We start from the raw sequence: 21,105 nt of genomic DNA, 5'->3' as shown, positions 1-21,105 counted from the left end.
GGGCATGTATGAAATAGTTGCAACCAGTGCTGACTCCTTTGTATCACCTGCTCCCCCTTCCGGGCAATAACCGTCTCAGCTTTGGCATGGTGAAGAGTTACCCTGTTATCCAGCAGGCCAGCATTCTGAGAACAGAAGGACGTGTGTAAGAGACAGTGCAAGGAATTAGAGAAATAGAGGGAGAGTGGAAGTGAGAGAGAAATGAAGGCGGGAGGGTAGAATGTGGAAAAGGGCACAGCTACAAAGAAAGGGGTAACAAGAAAGAGAGAGAGGGAAGACGAAAGTTATAAAACAGGTATAGCCAACTTGTAACAATAATACTTCAGACAGTTAATGGCCGCAGGGTCACAGGCTATCCCTATTGCAGACTTTCTCACCGATAAATTCAAAACTTTTGCCATTTGCTTCTTGCCTGACTCTATAAGTCTCTTCATCCTCTCGTCTCTGGCCTTTTCACTTTCATTCGCCAAAGGCTTCATATTCTGTAAGACACATATAGAATTACAGCCTGGGTCTGAACTTCCCTGTTTTGGTTGCCTTATTTATTCTAAACCTTAAGATTACAAGAAAGCAGGGATCCCCAACCTGACATTCAGTTGTAAAAAGAGTTGGGGAGCAACACAAGCATAATTAAAGTTCCTGGCGGTGACAAATAAGGGCTGTGATTGGCTATTTAATGCCCCTATGAGGACTGGCATCCTACAGGAGGCTTTGTTTGGCAGTACATCTGGTTCTATGCAACCAAAACTCGACTCCAAACCAAGAAATTAAAAATAAGCACCTGCTTTGGGAGCAACAGCCAAGGGGTCGGTGAGCAACTGCTTTTGACTGCTTTTTGATATGCGCCCTACTAATGCCATATGTAGCTTCTCCATGCTCATTTATGGTTAAAACTAAGAATTATCCCCAGTGAAATTACTAAAAAAATCTAAATAAAATCTGCGTGTGAACAAAAACAAATTTCCAGCAACAGACAAGGACTGAGCAGGACATATGAAGAAATAAATGGACTTAAAATTTAAAACTGGCACAGTAACAAAACTAAACACTGAAGAAATTATTGTGTGGTTTGAGGTACAAAAAAATAAGTTAAGGATACACCCTTGTGAATTGTGTATTGGATGAATGAATAGTTATAGGGGTAAGAAAACTGCCATTCTGTTGAATTGGGTAGTTCCCTTCATGCAAAAAGTCAGGCCTTCAAGGTGAATGACCAAAAGGGTCTACTATATACAGTATACTGTATAATTAGAGGGCATAAAGTGAGGTTCTTAGGTAAGAAGCTCAACAGTAACAATAAGAAGAACTGCACTACTGAGAAGGTAGGAGATGCCTGATTCTCACCTCAGAGCAATATTCATGCAGACATTATAGAAATTCTATATGATTAGAATACTCAGAGATAAGTAGTTGGTTAGACAGATGTTTTGGGATTGGGAGATCTATTTTTTTCTGCAGAGAGAAGAGCACCTGAAAAATAAGCAGAATAAACAGCAGAAGACACACAGTGTTTGGGGAGAAGCCTACCGTAGTTGAAGTTGGATTGGAAGTCTCATAATCATTGGATAATTCAAAGCCCTGAGACTGCTCCAACTCACAATCCAGAGAGCGCCAGAAGACTACAGGAACAATAGATACAATGAGATGAATTCCTCTGAATACACACAGCTCATTGACACATTAAAAAATTGTTAGTACAATGCTTTCAATAAAATGCACAGTAAGATATCAATAAAGTAAATAAAATGAATAGAGGGTAAATAGGATTATGGGATAAACCACATATATAAGGATATTTGTGGGTACATTTCCGCCCACGTCCTTGAATTCACTCTCCCACTCAAGTGTGTAGGAACATCCCAGAAAAGCATACAACATGCATAAAGATGGGTTTCATGAAGGATCTAGCTGCAATTCAGTCTTTATTGTTCACACAACATGTTTCGGGTAATGTGGCCCTTTATCAAGTGGCCCTTTTAAAGAGTAAGGAACGTCCATATGGGTGTAACCAGTTCAATGCTTAAAAAAGTGAACTTTCTGGCCCACCAAACCCAATTACTCTGGCGTTTCTTATAACGAACAACTGTAATAAAGAGAAAAAGTGAGGCATTTTAAGGTGCACAGAAATGTCTGATTTAGATGGAGCTGTTTAGCCTTCATTCAAATCTATTTTGGAGGGAAAAAACGTGTATGGTCTCAATGACAATGTGTTACTTAGCCAGATAAGCTTCAGCTAGAAGACATGGCACTCTATTAAAAAGTTTACAAAATATCCACATTAGGGCTAATTTGTATTGACTTCATTAGCAACGTCCCCTTCGGAAGTGTCCTTCCTTTAACACTTGCCCATGGAGAAGGTTGTTTTGGAATTCTCTGCACTTCTCTTCTCCTGGACTGTTCTCTTTCCCATGATCATTCAGGGGTTAGAGCTTGTGTAGAGAAAGAGATCCCAGGTTTTTATTTTGCTTTGATCCTTCCACTGGAAGTTGGCTGATTAAACAGTCTTCTAAATCAACTTTTTTTTACATTACCCATAGAAATCTTTCAAGCCCCACTTCAAGCAACCCAGGACAAAGAATCACAACTGGAATAGAAGCAGGGCTAATGCAACTGGGATTGAAGTGACTTTAATATAAACTCTTTTCTATGACACTGACCTGAGGAACGAGCCGACTTACTGCTCTTCAATGGTGGCGCTCTTCTGCGAGGTGGTGTTGTTTCTTCAAGACTAGACAAATCTCCTAGATGCACAGAAACGGTATAGAAGTAAATTTCATAATGAATTACAAATGCCTTTAGTATGTTCATTTATATATATATATATATATATATATATATATATATATATATATATATATATATATATATATATATATATATATATATATATTTAAATATATATATTCATTATTATTATTATTATTATTATATTGCAATGATACCTTAAACCAGCTCTAAGCTACCTTTATTATTTTCATATCCATTTCTGGAATGATCCTTCAGCAGCTATTGAGATACAAACTTCCATCTTCAGCCGGGAGGTTGTATTATTTAACAAAAGATACAGTTTGGGCAATCCTAGATTACAAGTAGGGATGCACCGAATCCGAGATTCGGTTCAGGATCCGGCCTTTTTCAGCAGGATTTGGCCAATCCTTCTGGCGTATGCAAATTAGGGGCTGGGAGGGAAATCACGTGACTTTTTATCACAAAACAAGGAAGTAAAAAATGTTTTCTCCTTCCCACCCCTAATTTGCATATGCAAATTAGGATTCTGTTTCGGTATTCGGCCGAATCTTTTGCGAAGGATTCGGGGGTTCGGTCGAATCCAAAATAATGCTTTCGGTGCATCCCTAGTTACAAGACTATGTAACCTAATTAATCATATGCTTTATGTGTAGCAGATATATTAACCAGGGAACGAATACGTATTTCCTAGCTTCCCATAGCTTCCTAATGGTGTTACCTGCAGTTTCAGTCTAGTTAACTGCTATTGTTTCTATCATAACCTCCCATATAACCCACTGAGGTGCAATGATCCCATTACAAGAAGCCAACAAAGGGACTAAATGAGTTGAGGGTTGACCTATCTGATATTTTGATTGGCCACTGATGCCTGGCTGCATGCTCAGGGTTACAGGACAGCAACTAGCTGCTAAGAGGCAATGACTTGTAATGACATAAGGAATTATAGTCTTACCTTCATTATGCGTCACACTTCTTAGCAGCCGTGGACGCTTTGGCTTTTCAGACTGAGTAAGTTCAGAATTATCCTATGGAAAATATCATGATTATGGGACCTGATCAACACCATACATCTAGTAAATACCAAATATCCAAGATACGTGTTGAGTGTAGAGCCAAGTCAAGAGGTAGCGGGTTAAGTTAAGGTTTGGCTTGTCTGCCCAACCCACTAACCCACCATCAACAGCCCATCTGCTCCCTCACTCTCCACCAAAACCCCTTCCCTTACCCCCACCTCACTCTAACACATCTTCATGCTAATAGAAATAACGCTAAGTTCTTAAAATAAGTCAATACCATGTTCCTTCACAAATTAGAGCAGCCCATTCATTAAGGCGAGAGTCCCCAACCTTTTTCACCCATGAGCTACATTCAAATATTTCTTTTTTAATGAAACTGTTTTTATTCAAAGTTTCAGGTTCAATAACATGAAAAGGAAAGTAGATGCTAATATCAGTTATTAAATCAGCTTAATCAAAATAATGAGTTAAAATCAGTAAAACAAAGATCAAACACTTTGTGACCATTGGATATGTATCTATAACAGTCTTAGTGAAAGAACAGTATCTTCAAATTTCTAATTCATATATAGTTGGTGGTATTCACCCTTATTATTACAAGTGTTTCAATATGGTAGTTGTCGGTTCGGATAACTTATTTATTGTCTGGTAATATGATGACTCCTGGGGGGTGCGGTTAGAGACAATTGGCTTGAGATATCAGAGATTGTAAGTGCTCGTTCCGCCTCTTGGACAAGTATGTTGTCCCGAAGTAATTCTGTTTCATAGCATGAGCCAGATTCAATTCAATTCAATGACAAAAAGGTTCACCACGTGTAAAGTCATTGACGAGATCCAATTTGAGACACAATACAATTTGGAAAAACTTATCTCACGGTTTATCACATGAAAACTCTATTGAAGTCTATGGGGAAAAAACTGGAGCTGAGTTTGGAGAAAAGTATATCTCCTCGAACTTTTCATGTGATAAACCATGAGATAATTTTTTCTCACTGAATTGAATCTGGCCTCATGTGTTGTGTTGAAAAACTTGTATTGTTAAGTGTCTAATCCTTTGTTGTAAAATGTTCATGTAGGTGAGCCAAGCTTCAAAATTTGTGAAGTGGATTTAATGGTATCATGTTGAGCCCACAGAAAGGGAGTTATTTACTAAAATCAGAATTTATCTCATATTTTATTTAAAGAAAAACAGACCACACTCCCATGACCAATTTTAGCTTATTTATTAATTAAAAAAACTCAATAAAATTGAGCGAAAACCCGAATCGCTCAAATTTTTCAAGCTTTTTCTGAATTGTTCAAATTATTCCGACCTTTTTCCCAATTTGCTCAAATTTTTTGAGTTTTTGCCCGAAAACCCCGGATTTTCTGGCTAAACCGAGCACAGTACATGAAAATGTAAAATTGAGATAGGTGCCTCTCCCATTGACTTATAAAGGACCTCAAAATGTCTGAGATGGCGGATTTTTGGATCTAGGCTTTTTGCAGCTTCGGGTATAATAAATCTCAAAAAAAGTGTTTGTTTTTTTCTCAAAAAATTCAAGTTTTCTAGTGAAAAAACTTAAATTTTCCAAGATTTTAAAGAAGAATTCAACCGTAAAATTATAAAATCCTACCCCCGAACCTTCAAAGACCCCCCTTCCTCCTCCCTCCTCCCCCTAGCCTAGATGCTATCCCAGGTAAATGCCCCTAACTCTTTACTTACACCTCTGTGACGATTCTGTTCAGCGGAGTTTACTCTCTATGATGAAACCAATCGGCCATATTTCGTAATAAAGACTACATTTAAATTTAAATAAAAGTTGGAAAGCAACACAAGCATGTAAATAGTTCCAGAAGGTGCCATATATGGTCACTGATTGGCTGCTGGTAGCTTCAAAGTAGACTAGAAGCCATCAGGAGGCTCTGTTTGGTAGCACATGTGGTTTTTAAGCAAATAATAATCCATATTATTGTATAACTGTGGCCCACAAAGTCCATTTTGCCCTGTGCAGTGTTTCCAACTCCAGTCAGTGTGCCATGAAAAACCTCCACCAGGTTCCCTTATTTGCTATTAAAGGAAAACTATACCCCCAAAATGAAAACTTAAGCAACAGATAGTTCATATCATATTAAGTGGCATATTAAAGAATCTCACCAAACTGGAATATATATTTAAGTAAATATTGCCCTTTTACATCTCTTGCCTTGAGCCACCATTTCGTGATGGTCTGTGTGCTGCCTCAGAGATCACCTGACCAGAAATACTTCAACTCTAACTGTAACAGGAAGAAGTGGGGAAGCAAAAGACACAACTCTGTCTGTTAATTGGCTCATGTGACCTAACATGTATGGCTTGTTGGTATGTTTGTGAGTACAGTGAATCCTACGATCCCAGGGGGCGGCCCTTATTTTTTAAAATGGCAATTTTCTATTTATGATTACCCAATGGCACATACTACTAGAAAAGTATATTATTATGAAAATGGTTTATTTACATGAAGCAGGATTTGACATATGAGCTGTTTTATGCAATATCTTTTTATAGAGACCTACATTGTTTGGGGGTATAGTTTTCCTTTAATAAATAAAGTTACAGAACTGTCTAAATTAACAACCTCCAAATTAATGAAATTTCCCCAATACTCAAGTTCTTACTCACAGGTAGGAAGAGCTCGATGGTCAGTCCCAGGTAATGGTGCAGAGCGAGGAAAGTGACTCTTTGCAGGCGTAGTGCAATGATCTACAGTATAAAGACAACATAGGAGAGCTGAAGGCTGATGCCCAGATTTCATTACGTGCACTTGTAGGAACTGATCTCATGTGGGCCAGATTTAAGTTGATAAGAATTCCACATTTTTCCATAGGCTTCAGTAGAGGTTACACATGATAACGGTTTCTCATCAATTTCAATCTGGCCCGATATATCAACCCAAACCCCAAATCTACTGCTCATGAGATGACAATGCCACAAAACAAAGGTAAATGTTGAAAGGATACAGCACAATGCTTTGGTCCATATGCATTATGTTGGCGCTATATAAATACATGTTAATAAATGAAATAATTAAAGGAATACTGTCATGGGAAAAAAAAAATCAAAATGAATCAGTTAATAGTGCTGCTCCAGCAAAATTCTGCACTGAAATCCATTTCTCAAAAGAGCAAACAGATTTTTTTATATTCAATTTTGAAATCTGACATGGGGCTAGACATATTGTCAATTTCCCAGCTGCCCCAAGTCATGTGACTTGTGCTCTGATAAACTTCAATCACTCTTTACTGCTGTACTGCAAGTTGGAGTGTTATCACCCCTCCCTTTTCCCCCCCAGCAGCCAAACAACAGAACAATGGGAAGGTAACCAAATAACAGCTCCCTAACACAAGATAACAGCTGCCTGGTAGATCTAAGAACAACACTCAATACTAAAAACCCATGTCTCACTGAGACACATTCAGTTACATTGAGAAGGAAAAACAGTAGCCTGCCAGAAAGCATTTCTCTCCTAAAGTGCAGGCATAAGTCACATGACTTGGGGCAGCTGGGAAATTGACAAAATATCTAGCCCCATGTCAGATTTCAAAATTGAATATAAAAAAATCTGTTTGCTCTTTTGAGAAATGGATTTCAGTGCAGAATTCTGCTGGAGCAGCACTATTAACTGATTAATTTTGAAAAAAAAAAAATTTCCAATGACAGTATCCCTTTAAGAAAACCATCATGGATGCCAACATTTTATTAAAATTCAAAAACATTATAGGCCTGGTCCACAACAACCAAAACTCATCATGCCTCAGTCTAACCCAAACCCCAACAAGCTCCACCTTTGTGGCTGACTGGATGTCTAGTTATATTCAAGACAGTTGGTAAGTATGCACACTGGCTCCTTTGTGACATTTAAGGCGGGTCATCCCAGCACCCACTGGCCATTGAACTGAAATGTTTTTCACACGTGTATTTAGTAGTAGGCTGGTAAAAAACGGACTTCACTCCAATAGTTGATGCAGGTAAAAAAGTATTTTATTTAACAAAAAAACATCTCAAAATGCCTATGACTAAGTGCCCACAAGGCACGAAATGTGTAGAGCTACCTTTTTTGAGATTTTTTTTGTTAAATAAATAGCATCAACTATTGGAGTGAAGTCCAGTTTGTGCCAGCCCACTACTAAATACAAGTGTGCCCATTGCTTCCCCAAGCTGAAGGTCTGGGGCTTAAGCACCTGGACCTCCCCCCATCATTTTTTGGTACGTTAACCTTATCTACTTGCAATCAACACAGTCTGTTTCAAAATTGTTTATTGCTTATATGGAAAGTTTTTCACCATGCTTTCAGGAGTAGATTATGACATGATATGGCAATGGGGCCAACGTCATCGTGACATGCTACTGAGCAAGTCAACAATCCTAATGTAAATATTGTATTTGTGTGGCACTATGAAAGTAGGCATAGTAGGGGTGTTGGATGAATGCAAGTGCTCTCTTGTAATTCATCAGCAGTTTAGATGTTAGGTGAGTAAAGTTTCCTTTCCACCATTACTATGTCATGTTGTTGCCACCACCTCCGGTTTACCCAGATGTTAAAAGGAGAACTAAACCCTAAATATGAAGAGGGCTAAAAATGCCATATTTTATATACTGAACTTATTGCACCAGCCTAAAGTTTCAGCTTGTCAATAGCAGCAATGATCCAGGACTTCAAACTTGTCACAGGGGGTCACCATCTTGGAAAGTGTCTGTGACACTCACATGCTCAGTGGGCTCTGAGCAGCTGTTGAGAAGCTAAGCTTAGGGCTCGTCACTAATTATCCAGCAGAAAATGAGGTTCCCCTGTAATATAAGCTGATGCTACAGGTTTGCTGATTATTAAATTCTGATGCTAATTGCACTGGTTTCTGTGCTGCCATGTAGTAATTATCTGTATTAATTACTAATCAGACTTATATTGTGACATTTCTATTCTATGTGTACTGTATATTGTGAGTGGGTCCCTAAGCTCAGTAAGTGACAGCAGCACAGAGCATGTGCAGTGAATCAGCAGAAAAGAAGATGGGGAGCTACTGGGGCATCTTTGGAGACACAAATCTTTACTGCTAAAGGGCTGTGGTTGCCTTGGGCTGGTACAGAAGCCAAAACGTAATGTACAACATTTCTAGCTACGTCTTTAGTTAGGCTTTAGTTCTCCTTTAAGTAAAGATGAGTCCTGTGGAGACACTTTGAAATACCCCCAGTGAGTAGTGGTGTGAGTCTGGGGTCTGGAACAGATCCATATACCCTTACCTGCACTGTGCGTACTAAGCTCTGTGGGTAGCTCTTAAAAACGGTGCAGAACGCTTCTACAGGAAGCCGGAGCAAGGTGCTCCTCTCAACAGCTTTTGCAGTCACTGTCCGGTATGGCCGCTGGTGTCCCTGTTCAGAGATAGTTCACTGTATTATGTATCATCTGCCCATAAAATAATTAACACCCCCTAAGGAGAAATCATTGCAACTAAATATCATTGGTTTACACTGGCCTACCTTAAGCATTCAAATGGAGTATCACAATACTTGCAAAGCCCAAACATTAACACTTTTGTTAGAGGCAGTTGTATAGCTAGCAGTGGTGTTCCTTGATCAGCCAGTGATGGAATTCATAAAAAATCAGGAGTGGATGGAGAAAATTCTAATTTCTAAAGAATTAATCATTTCAGTTGTTCATTGGACATTTTTCAAAAGGATCTTCGATACCTAGGGATATCTTCAATGTATGTTCCCTCAAACAGTAAAGTATTAGCATAATTATACTTTACATAATTGTGTACAAGTATATAAATACATAGGAATAGGATTGCTAGGACCCAACCCCCAATCTGAAGATGGCTACACAAAGGCTGATATAAACTGCTATCTTGGCCAGATAAACAGAGTCAACAGCTCGTTCATCCATATATGGGACCTGACTATTCAAACTCAGCCGCATTTCGGACAACAAGCTCCATTTAGGACTTGCATTTTAATATAATTGTTGGCCTATAGGTCCAACCATTGGATCAACCCAATGTGAACACCACGTTGATGCAACACTTGTTCGGAGAGCAGATCTTTACACATATGCCCAGCTTTCACTAAACATACACAAAATATCAATGTTTTGCTCCCGTTTCTAGGACCTTACATACGGTTTACTGAGGCAAAACACAGACACCTAAAAGTTCTAAATAAGACTACAAGAGACATTTGTTTTATAATGACAATTTCCCTGTTTATCTGACACATATGAAAGCTGCAACAGAAGTTACGGGCAAGGTGTCATAAACAGAAACATTATTAAAGGTGGTGGTGCCTTTGGTGTCTTCAAAAGGTTTTTATCTTTTTGTCCTACAAAATGTGTCCTACAGTCTCGTACAATCGTACTCACCGTTAGCACATCCAGGATACTGAGAAGACTGTGCACATTATCCCCTGAGCAAATAGATTTCATATACCATGGTGTGCCATCCTAAAGGAGATACAGAAATTCTAAATCTTCTACTCATAAGAAGTCAAGCACTGTCTAGTACTGTCCAGTGGAGAAATGCCTCCAGACAGAAGCCCAGTATTGAGAAAATGTCATATTCAGAGTAAAATCTGTGGATTTAGCCAAATATTAAAAGACTTGAAGTCAAATTATTGTGGGCCAACAGTAGGCATAGTAACAATAAGAAGAAGGGTTTCTTAGCTGGCCCATGCATTGAACTATGAAGTTTAGATTGCCCAAGTCAACTATATTTTTCCCAAACCACTTTAATTTCCTAAAGGTGGCCATAAACGGGCAGAAAAAGCTGCCGATATCGGTGCTTTAGACCAATTCGTCAAATTTATATGGCGGCTTCTGACGGGTCTTACTGATCGATATCTGGCCGCGATATAGATCCGCCGACCAACCCATCGGAGCCCATTGCTCCTCGTTGTAATCCGTTCGTTCAGCTCTAGGGCCGAATGTTCGAATTACCCCGATATAGCCCTGCCGTTGGTGGGCATATCGGTGAAAGTTACACTCAAGGCCTCCTGTGTAAGTGCACCTATTGACCTGCAGATACCCCTTGAAGGTGGTGCTTAAAGAAGAAGGAAAACTACAAAGGCACTTTATTGCGAATAGATTAGCTGCAATAGTGCAAGCTAGAATGCTATATTTATTCTGTAGAATGTTTTACCATACCTGAGTAAAAAGCTCTAGAAGCTCTCGGTTTATTTAGGATAGCAGCTGCCATATTCGCTTGTGACATCAATTCCTGCCTGAGTCTCTCCCTGCTCACTTATAGCTCTGGGCTCAGATTACAGCAGAGAAGGGAGGGGGAGAGGAGCAAACTGAGCATGCTCAAGCCTAGGGCAAGGAGGTTTAAGCTGAAAACAGGAAGTCTGATACAGAAGCCCATGTGTACACAATAGAAGGAAAGAAATGTGGTGTTTCTTTCGACAGAAGACTCAGAGCAGAATTACTTTGAGGGTTTACTGGTGTATTTATATAGACCTTTCTGATAAGGTTTACTTAGTTTTAACCTTTTGTAACACCTATTTGGGCTGCATAGCACACAAATAGTTAAACTGTTCAGCTAGCAGTAGAAGCATGGGTTACACGCGACTTCACACAACAGGGTCAGGGCCTTCGCCATGTGGAAGTGTTCCCTCTATGGTGTAGTGCAACTACATCCCCCCAGGCTACTGTGCATACAACAAAAGATGGGCGCCAGGAGGTTCTTGCAGTAAAACAGAAACGGTTTATTTAACTATGCACGAGGCAAGTGACCACAGGTTTAGTAGTCACACAGGAGCTGAGGCAATAGCACATTTGTCACACAGAGCTGCAGGCATTAGGCATTTCTCACAGAGGAAAGGTCTCCATTAGGCATTTGCAGTATTCACACACATTCCCTCCTGGAAGTTGTCAGGAAAGCAGCTTCTACCCTACAGTCTCTCTTCACTGAGGTCCCTGACTGGAGGCAACACATAAAGCCTCTGGGAAGCTACTCCCTTACTGCAAATCCTTGTTGGAGCTTCAGCTGCTCTTTCTCTCTCACCTCTCTGCCTTTCTCTCCTAGAGAGACTATAACAAGTCTGCCCTAGTGTAACTATTCCTCATTCACGGGGTTACCTGGTCCCCGACTTCTTCTCCAAAGCACATGGGCCTTTCTGGGCCTAGTTGTACCCAGGCTCCCCTGAGCTCACCCAGCTGGATCACCATCCACAGGCCAAAGAGGAAGAGGCCACTCCCTACACACACTATATAGGAGTGTAGCAGGGGAGTGTCATTCTCTCCTGGCAGATCACTCTAAGAAAAAAGGTGGGGGCCTTAAAGCTGCAGGGCAGATTACCCAGTAGGGGCCCCTACACTTTCCTTCTCCTTTAAGGGTTCCCACAGTGGCCTGTGTCAATAGGCCAATGAATCAGCAGTGCCATTTTGTCCAAATTTGCATGGAAATGCAACTGCAATTGCATTGGGTGCAACTCATCTTGCCACAAAAAAATATCCTGGAATTCTTTTGGGGGGAAAGCTGCATTGTGGGTAAAAAAATATGTTGACTTGTATCTGAATTTGCACTTTGAACACTACTCTTGCATAAGTAAATGATCCCTTATGGACACAAGGCCTCTTTATTAATCACAGTAGATTGGGTGCTCCCATTAAAATGTACAAAAGAGAAACTTGGAAAAAAAAAGATTAGAAAAAATTGTCTCACGGGATCAGTCAGTGACAGCTCCAGCTTTCCCTCCAAGACAATGTAAATACTAGAGTCCAGCTGCCCAGGGCAAAACACAATTTGGCCAGGATCATAGTGTTCATATACTACATGTTGGCAGAGGGCAAAGAAGAGAGGCCTCTCAAAGTGACCAAGGACTCTAGAATTGAAAGAGAAGGGAGACAGGAAGGAAAATGTATACTGAGAAAATAAAAATAATATATTTACATATATAACACATATATATTATATATATATTCTACAAGGTTCCTGATTTACATCTGTTATTGACAAGTTCTGTTATCGACTGTTATGGACAAGTTCTAATGGCCACTAATTAGTAATAATGCACAGGTTGAAGCTTATTAAAGGCAGCTGTTGAGTTTTCATCCTGCTTTTGGAGGGGGGGGGGTCTTGACCCCAGAAAGAATTAGGTAGAGGGTGTTTGTGGGAGGTAACAGCAGTTCTTACCTGACACTCTGCAGCATGTACAGCACATCAGGGGGCAACGTGGGAGTCATTGGCTCAGCTGTCGGCTTTAGAAGTGGAGCAGGTGGAGGTTCTACATGATGCACAGAAAGTGATTCCCATTTCCTCCTGCGAATCCTATGGGAGGTACCTGATCAATTTATATTTGCTCCTGTCTCATGTATCTTTGGCGTTTATATAAGCCATTATAACACATTGGAAATCCCAACAAGCAATGAGCTACAGGAGATGCTAGCCATTATAGTCAAACGTCCAAATTGGTCAACATTATTTGCTGGTACAGGTATGGGACCCATTATCCAGAATGCTCAGGAACAGGGGTTTTTCCAGTTATTTCAGTAATTTGGATCTTCCTACCTTAAGTCTACTAGAAAATCATGTAAACATTAAAGTCGTGCACCAGGGATGTAAACCTATCCAAGCCACTTATATCCTTAAAGTGGACCTGTCACCCACACATAAAAAGCTGTATAATGAAAGTCCTTTACAAATGAAACATGAAACCTAAATTCTTTTTTTCTTTAAAACATCCGTACCTTTTACAAATTCATTTAAAAGTTTCAGCTGTCAATCATATATTGCCTGCCCCTCCTCTATTCCTCAAGCATAGAGGCAGGGCAGTCACTTCCTTTCATTTTCCATTCAGTACTTCCTAGATGTCACTACACTCCTTACATTGCCCCTCCCTCTTCACACTCTATAATTGTGTAGAGCACCATGTATGGGCATATGTCCCCAGTTCTGGCACATACACAAGATTTTGGGATGATAAAACAACCTGCCTTGTCACAAAATGGCACCTGCCTGCTTACTATGATTGTGAATTCCAAAACTGAAGGAAACAAATTTTAAGTAATTAATACATCGTGAGTAAAATTAATTTTGCTCAACTAACATGATTATTTCTCAGGGGGACATATGCAAATTAGGGGTGGGAAGGGGAAAAAAATTTACTTTCTTGTTTTGTGCAATTTCCCTCCCCACCCCTAATTTGCATATGCAAATTACGATTCGGTTCGGCCAGGCAGAAGGATTCGGCCGAATCCGAATCCTGCTGAAAAAGGCCAAATCCTGGCCCAATCCCGAACCGAATCCTGGATTTGGTGAATCCCTAGTTTTTTTGCCTTCCTTTGGATCAACTGGCAGTCAGGCAGGTTATATATAGACTTAAAAGGAAGAATTTGATGGAAGTGTGTCTGTTTTCAACCTAACTTACTATGCACGTTTTACTTCTAATAAGGATTATATCTTAGTTGGGATCAAATACAAGGCACTGTTTATTATTACAAATTCGCAAACTCCGGCGAAAGAGGTAACGTTCAGTAAAATCCCCATTTCAGTGAATTTGTGGAGTAGCGTCTGTTCGCCAGAGCGAACCGTTGCCTGGCGATAGAGTGCGAATGACCGCTAGCGCCAGTCTCTTTTGCTAGCGAATTGGCGCCTGCGCCCGTTAATAAATTAGTGATGTCCCTGCGGGCAGTAACGCTGGCGAATTGTTGCTAGCGTTAGTCACCTCTGCTCTTTAGTAAATCTACCCCTATGGGAGATGGTCTTTCTGTAATTCGGAGATTTCTGGATAACGGGTTTCCGGATATACGCCGAGCTTTACAATCTGCAAATTGAGACTCTGCTGCTCACCTTTGCTTGATACTGAGCACTTTCGGCTTCTTCTTTAGCTGAGAAAGAAAAGGAGTCTCTGTAATGACCAAAGCTGTAGAATACGGGACCCCTAGACACGCACTCTAAGCATGCAAACATCAGCCGTACCCAAAATTTAGATTTAATTTCCACCATTGATCACTATATTTACTTTATTCATTTGTTTGTATTTAGGGATCAGGTTTAGCCAAGTGTGCCAGATGCTTCATGCAATAAAGATGTGAATGAACAGCACCCAGCAATTACATTTCAGCAGCTCCATCCGCACCCAACCCCACAGCTCCACCTGCACAGAACTCTGCAACTCTATCAGCCCATATACTAGCAGATGCCATTAGTGCCAGAGGAACAAAACTGTTGGTCACCTTGAATGGGATCTTCTGAGCTTGAAGCTTTGGGATATCGGTAACGTGGGGATCTGGGGTCAACAGAGAGACCAATGGTGTTAAGTTTAAAACAACGAGGGGGCTACAACTGACTCAGAGAACAAATAATCCACGTTCTGTAGAATTACGTGGCACAGAATACCTGGAATTGCCCAGAGTATTATAAAGGTCCCGATACTCACCCACCGACCTTCTTTGTATCAGCCACAGGAGAAAACACAGAAAGCAGACTCCTCCCATAGCCAGGAGCCCCGCCTCCAGAATATGAAGCATAAATGTGTCATTCTAAAGCAAAAAGAATATGCAGGATAACAATAGTGGTTATATTGTTTCTACTTCCTCCCCCCCAATTTATCTGTTAAAGGAACAGTAACACCAAATAAGAAAACTGTTGTAAAGTAATTAAAATATAATGTACCGTTGCCCTGCACTGTTAAGAGTTATTCAGAACTTATCTGTTATCTACTGTGTATCCTGTGCTTGAATGGCTGCCCCCATGGCTACACAGCAGCTTGTTTATATAAACTATAGTAGTACTTATCTGTTATCTACTGTGTATCCTGTGCTTGAATGGCAGCCCCCATGGCTACACACCAGTGTGTTTATATAAACTATAGTAATACTTATCTGTTATCTACTGTGCATCCTGTGCTTGAATGGCAGCAACCAATGGCTACACAGCAGCTTGTTTATATAAACTATAGTAGTACTTATCTGTTAACTACTGTGTATCCTGTGCTTGAATGGCAGCCCCCATGGCTACACAGCAGCTTGTTTATATAAACTATAGTAGTACTTATCTGTTAACTACTGTGTATCCTGTGCTTGAATGGCTGCCCCCGTGGCTACACAGCAGATTGTTTATATAAAGTATAGTAGTACTTATCTGTTATCTACTGTGTATCCTGTGCTTGAATGGCTGCCCCCATGGCTACACAACAGCTTGTTTATATAAACTATAGTAGTACTTATCTGTTATCTACTGTGTATCCTGTGCTTGAATGGCTGCCCCCATGGCTACACAGCAGCTTGTTTATATAAACTATAGCAGTACTTATCTGTTAACTACTGTGTATCCTGTGCTTGAATGGCAGCCCCCATGGCTACACAGCAGCTTGTTTATATAAACTATAGTAGTACTTATCTGTTAACTACTGTGTATCCTGTGCTTGAATGGCTGCCCCCATGGCTACACAGCAGATTGTTTATATAAACTATAGTAGTACTTATCTGTTATCTACTGTGTATCCTGTGCTTGAATGGCTGCCCCCATGGCTACACAGCAGATTGTTTATATAAACTATAGTAGTACTTATCTGTTATCTACTGTGTATCCTGTGCTTGAATGGCTGCCCCCGTGGCTACACAGCAGATTGTTTATATAAAGTATAGTAGTACTTATCTGTTATCTACTGTGTATCCTGTGCTTGAATGGCTGCCCCCATGGCTACACAACAGCTTGTTTATATAAACTATAGTAGTACTTATCTGTTATCTACTGTGTATCCTGTGCTTGAATGGCTGCCCCCATGGCTACACAGCAGCTTGTTTATATAAACTATAGCAGTACTTATCTGTTAACTACTGTGTATCCTGTGCTTGAATGGCAGCCCCCATGGCTACACAGCAGCTTGTTTATATAAACTATAGTAGTACTTATCTGTTAACTACTGTGTATCCTGTGCTTGAATGGCTGCCCCCATGGCTACACAGCAGATTGTTTATATAAACTATAGTAGTACTTATCTGTTATCTACTGTGTATCCTGTGCTTGAATGGCTGCCCCCATGGCTACACAGCAGATTGTTTATATAAACTATAGTAGTACTTATCTGTTATCTACTGTGTATCCTGTGCTTGAATGGCTGCCCCCATGGCTACACAACAGCTTGTTTATATAAACTATAGTAGTACTTATCTGTTATCTACTGTGTATCCTGTGCTTGAATGGGTGCCCCCATGGCTACACAGCAGCTTGTTTATATAAACTATAGTAGTACTTATCTGTTAATTACTGTGTATCCTGTGCTTGAATGTCTGCCCCCATGGCTACATAGCAGCTTGTTTATATAAACTATAGTAGTACTTATCTGTTATATACTGTGTATACTGTGCTTGAATGGCTGCCCCCATGGCTACACAGCAGCTTGTTTATATAAACTATAGTAGTACTTATCTGTTATCTACTGTGTATCCTGTGCTTGAATGGCTGCCCCCATTGCTACACAGCAGCTTGTTTATATAAACTATAGTAGTACTTATCTGTTATCTACTGTGTATCCTGTGCTTGAATGGCTGCCCCCATTGCTACACAGCAGCTTGTTTATATAAACTATAGTAGTGTTTCTAACGCAAACATTCCAGTTTTACCAGTGCAGGGCAACACTACATTATATTTTAATTACTTTAATGCAATCTAATTTTTTTGGAGTTGCTGTTCCTTTAAGTACATAACCCTTTTATTGTGCCAATTCTTTTTTCTTCTTTAAAAAATAACAGTAACACAAATGTGCAAAATGCCATGAAAAGAAGTTATTACAAGTAAACAACTCAGTTATTTCACAAATGATCATAATAAACAAGCACTGTCAGTAATTCAAAACCATTGTCGGGGGCAGTCGCCTGAAACTGCCAATAATAGACTTCTGTAAGTGTATCTGCAACCGGCACAGCCAAGTTTGTACGTTGTTAGAATTCCCATCAGTTCCTCCTTCAGTGGAGCTTACACTCTTATGTCCCTATCATATTCACACACAGTTTTATCAGGAGCTAATTAAAGGGGTTGTTCATCTTTAAATTAACTTTTAGTATGATGTAGAGAGTGATATTCTGAAACAATTTGCAATTGGTTTTAATTTTTTATTATCTGTTTTTTTTTTTTGAGTTATTTAACTTTTTATTCAGCAGCTCTTTAGTTTGTAATTTCCGCAATCTGATTGATAGGGTCCAAATTACCCCTAGCAACCATGCATTGATTTGAATAAGAGACTGGAATGTGAATAGGAGAGGGACTGAATAGAAAGAGGAGTAATAAAAGAAAAAAATAACAAAAAATGAGTAGCCTTACAGAGGATTTGTTTTATAGATGGGGTAAGTGACCCCTGTTTGAAATCCAGAAAGATTCAGACAAAAAATGCAAATAATTCAAAAACTATAACATAAAAGTAATGAAGACCAATTGAAAAGTTGCTTAGAATTCCATTAGAATGGGCAGCAATTCAAGCACATGATACACAGTAGATAACAGATAAGTACTACTATAGTTTATATAAACAAGCTGCTATGTAGCCATGGGGCAGCCATTCAAGCACAGGATACACAGTAGATAACAGATAAGTACTACTATAGTTTATATAAACAAGCTGCTGTGTAGCCATGGGGGCAGCCATTCAAGCACAGGATACACAGTAGCTAACAGATAAGTACTACTATAGTTTATATAAACAAGCCGCTGTGTAGCCATGGGGGCAGCCATTCAAGCACAAGGTACACAGTAGATAACAGATAAGTACTACTATAGTTTATATAAACAAGCTGCTATGTAGCCATGGGGGCAGCCATTCAAGCACAGGATACACAGTAGCTAACAGATAGGTACTACTATAGTTTATATAAACAAGCTGCTGTGTAGCCATGGGGGCAGCCATTCAAGCACAAGGTACACAGTAGATAACAGATAAGTACTACTATAGCTTATATAAACAAACTGCTATGTAGCCATGGGGGCAGCCATTCAAGCACAAGGTACACAGTAGATAACAGATAAGTACTACTATAGTTTATATAAACAAGCTGCTGTGTAGCCATGGGGCAGCCATTCAAGCACAGGATACACAGTAGATAACAGATAAGTACTACTATAGTTTAAATAAACAAGCTGCTATGTAGCCATGGGGGCAGCCATGCAAGCACAAGATACACAGTAGATAACGGTGAAGTTCTGAAGAATCCCATTGTATACTACTGAGTTTATCTGTTATCTGCTGTGTATCCTGTGCTTCTTCTCCTTTTTTAGATTTGAATGGCTGCCCCCATGGCTACACAGCAAATTGTTTATATAAACTATAGTAGTACTTATCTGTTATCTATTGTGTATCCTGTGCTTGAATGGCTGCCCCCATGGCTACACAGCAGCTTGTTTATATAAACTATAGTAGTACTTATCTGTTATCTACTGTGTATCCTGTGCTTGAATGGCTGCCCCCATGGCTACACAGCAGCTTTTTTATATAAACTATAGTAGTACTTATCTGTTATCTACTGTTTATTCTGTGTTTGAATGGCTGCCCACTTGTTTATATAAACTATAGTAGTGTTTCTGAAGCAAACACACCAGTTGTACCAGTGTGGGGCAACACTATTTCCATCACTTTCATTTTTTGGTGTTACTGTTCCTTTAACCAAGGGCCCCCTGTGATATTGGGGGGCTCACAAGAAAAGTTGCCCCCAGCAAGGCACTTTGCCAGCCTGGTATCAGACAACCCCCAACACTGGCTCTGGAGTTGCAGATCAATAAGACAAGGTCGGGCGATCTCTCTCCACACACACAGGACACAATTGTTCATTAGAATTCAGTATAGTGAGTGGCCTGTTACAATGTTGCAACATTCACAGCGACCTTCCCTGTCCCATCCACAACAGATCATTTTACAGCCGCTCCAGCCTGAACTTGTGCTGCTCAATAATAACCGAACCCTGCGCTGCATTGGCTTTCCCTAAATTCCCTGAATTCCCTGAATTCCCTAAATCCTGCCCATCCGCTGCCCCTGAATTCTACCCCCGCTGGGTCTCACCTGCCCCTCGGCGCTTCTACAGGGGAGTCGTGCGCCCATTGTGCGTCCTTGGGTCACCCTCAGCCAACTTGGAACCTTTCCTTCTTCTGCCTCACGTGTGCGCGCTCTCCGCTCTCTCTGGGGCGCGCTCCCGCCTGCACTTGATCCAGAAACGTTCTTCATTTAAAGGGCAAGTACCACCCGCAGTCCTGCTTAGTCTGTTGCTGAATAAAAGTTTACTTCCTTGTATAAATGACATTTTCCCTAGGGTGCCAATATAATATACGTTGTAGTTTGTTCTGTTCTGTGTAAGAACTGATATATTTACTGTGCTCTCCAGGGACACTATCAGAAATCAGGGGGAAACCATTGCTCCTAAGGGTCAGGGCACACAGGCAGATAAGGGGAGATAAGTCACCCAGCGAGAAATCTCCTCTTCTTCCGGACGACTGATTTCCCCGAACTGCCTTCCTATGCCTTCCGCTGTCTATATTAAAAATCGCAGACGGGAAGGCACTCGGACCGATTCGTTTTCCGAAGTCGCTTATCTTTGGGGAGACTAATCTCTCCGAACTGCCTCCCGTTGGCTAGAATCTAAATTGCCAGCAGGATGACACTTGGAACTCTTCGGTTTCCGAAGTCGCCTGAAGTTTCCTCGTGAGGCAACTTCGGGCGACTTCAAAAAATGAATCGATCCGATTAGTTGCCCCCAAGAAGAGGAGATTTGTCACCGGGCGACTAATCTCCCCAATTCTGCCTGTGTGCCCTGACCCTCAAAGCAGAGATACACACTCAGATTTGAGCAGATTAGTTGCCCAGCTACAAATCTCTTCTTCGGGGTGACTAATCGGATCGATTCATTTTTTGAAGTCACCCGAAGTTGCCTCACGAGGAAACTTCAGGCGACATCGGAAACCGAAGTGTTCCAAGTGTCATCCTGCCGGCAATTTCGATTCTAGCTGGTGGGAGGCAGTTCGGAGAGATTAATCTCCCCAAAGAAAAGGTCATTTATCAACGGGCGACTAAATCTCCCCTAATCTGAGCGTGTGTCTTCACCCTAAATCTCCCTGAATCTGAGGTTGTGTCTCTGCCCTAAATCTCCCCTAATCTGAGCGTGTGTCTCTGCCCTAAATCTCCCCGAATCTGAGTGTGTGTCTCTGCCCTAAATCTCTGCGAATCTGAGTGTGTGTCTCTGCCCTAAATCTCCCTGAATCTGAGTGTGTCTCTGCCCTAAATTTTCCTGAATCTGAGTGTATGTCTCTGCCCTAAATCTCCCCGAATCTGAGTGCGTGTCTCTGCCCTAAATCTCCCTGAATCTGAGTGCGTGTCTCTGCCCTAAATCTCCCCGAATCTGAGGTTGTG

General features: G+C 40.6%; 1 protein-coding gene across 3 annotated transcripts in view; it reads right to left on the bottom strand.

Moving 5' to 3' along the window:
• Positions 1-19,911, bottom strand: part of pnpla7.L (patatin like phospholipase domain containing 7 L homeolog) — a 40,810-nt gene extending 20,899 nt beyond the window's left edge. Inside the window, exons 1-14 of one of the 3 annotated variants that reach the window (XM_041587130.1) lie at positions 19,765-19,911; positions 15,154-15,256; positions 14,951-15,003; positions 14,565-14,602; positions 12,909-13,043; positions 12,438-12,597; positions 10,139-10,219; positions 9,022-9,150; positions 6,406-6,486; positions 3,701-3,773; positions 2,658-2,741; positions 1,528-1,619; positions 378-482; positions 48-125 (exon numbers count right to left, since the gene is read on the bottom strand). In XM_041587130.1, coding sequence (XP_041443064.1) covers positions 48-125; positions 378-482; positions 1,528-1,619; positions 2,658-2,741; positions 3,701-3,773; positions 6,406-6,486; positions 9,022-9,150; positions 10,139-10,219; positions 12,438-12,597; positions 12,909-13,043; positions 14,565-14,602; positions 14,951-15,003; positions 15,154-15,256; positions 19,765-19,803 — 1,251 coding nt within the window. In that variant the 5' untranslated portion in view covers positions 19,804-19,911. The remainder of the gene's footprint in view (positions 1-47; positions 126-377; positions 483-1,527; positions 1,620-2,657; positions 2,742-3,700; positions 3,774-6,405; positions 6,487-9,021; positions 9,151-10,138; positions 10,220-12,437; positions 12,598-12,908; positions 13,044-14,564; positions 14,603-14,950; positions 15,004-15,153; positions 15,257-19,764) is intronic. The other 2 variants (XM_041587131.1, XM_041587132.1) reach the window with 2 other exon arrangements.
• Positions 19,912-21,105: the final 1,194 nt, after the last annotated feature.

The sequence above is a fragment of the Xenopus laevis genome, chromosome 3L (genome assembly GCF_017654675.1).
Source record: "Xenopus laevis strain J_2021 chromosome 3L, Xenopus_laevis_v10.1, whole genome shotgun sequence".
NCBI classification, from domain to species: Eukaryota; Metazoa; Chordata; class Amphibia; order Anura; family Pipidae; genus Xenopus; species Xenopus laevis.
Note: the sequence above shows the minus strand (reverse complement) of the source record. Positions and strands in the feature narration are given on the sequence as shown.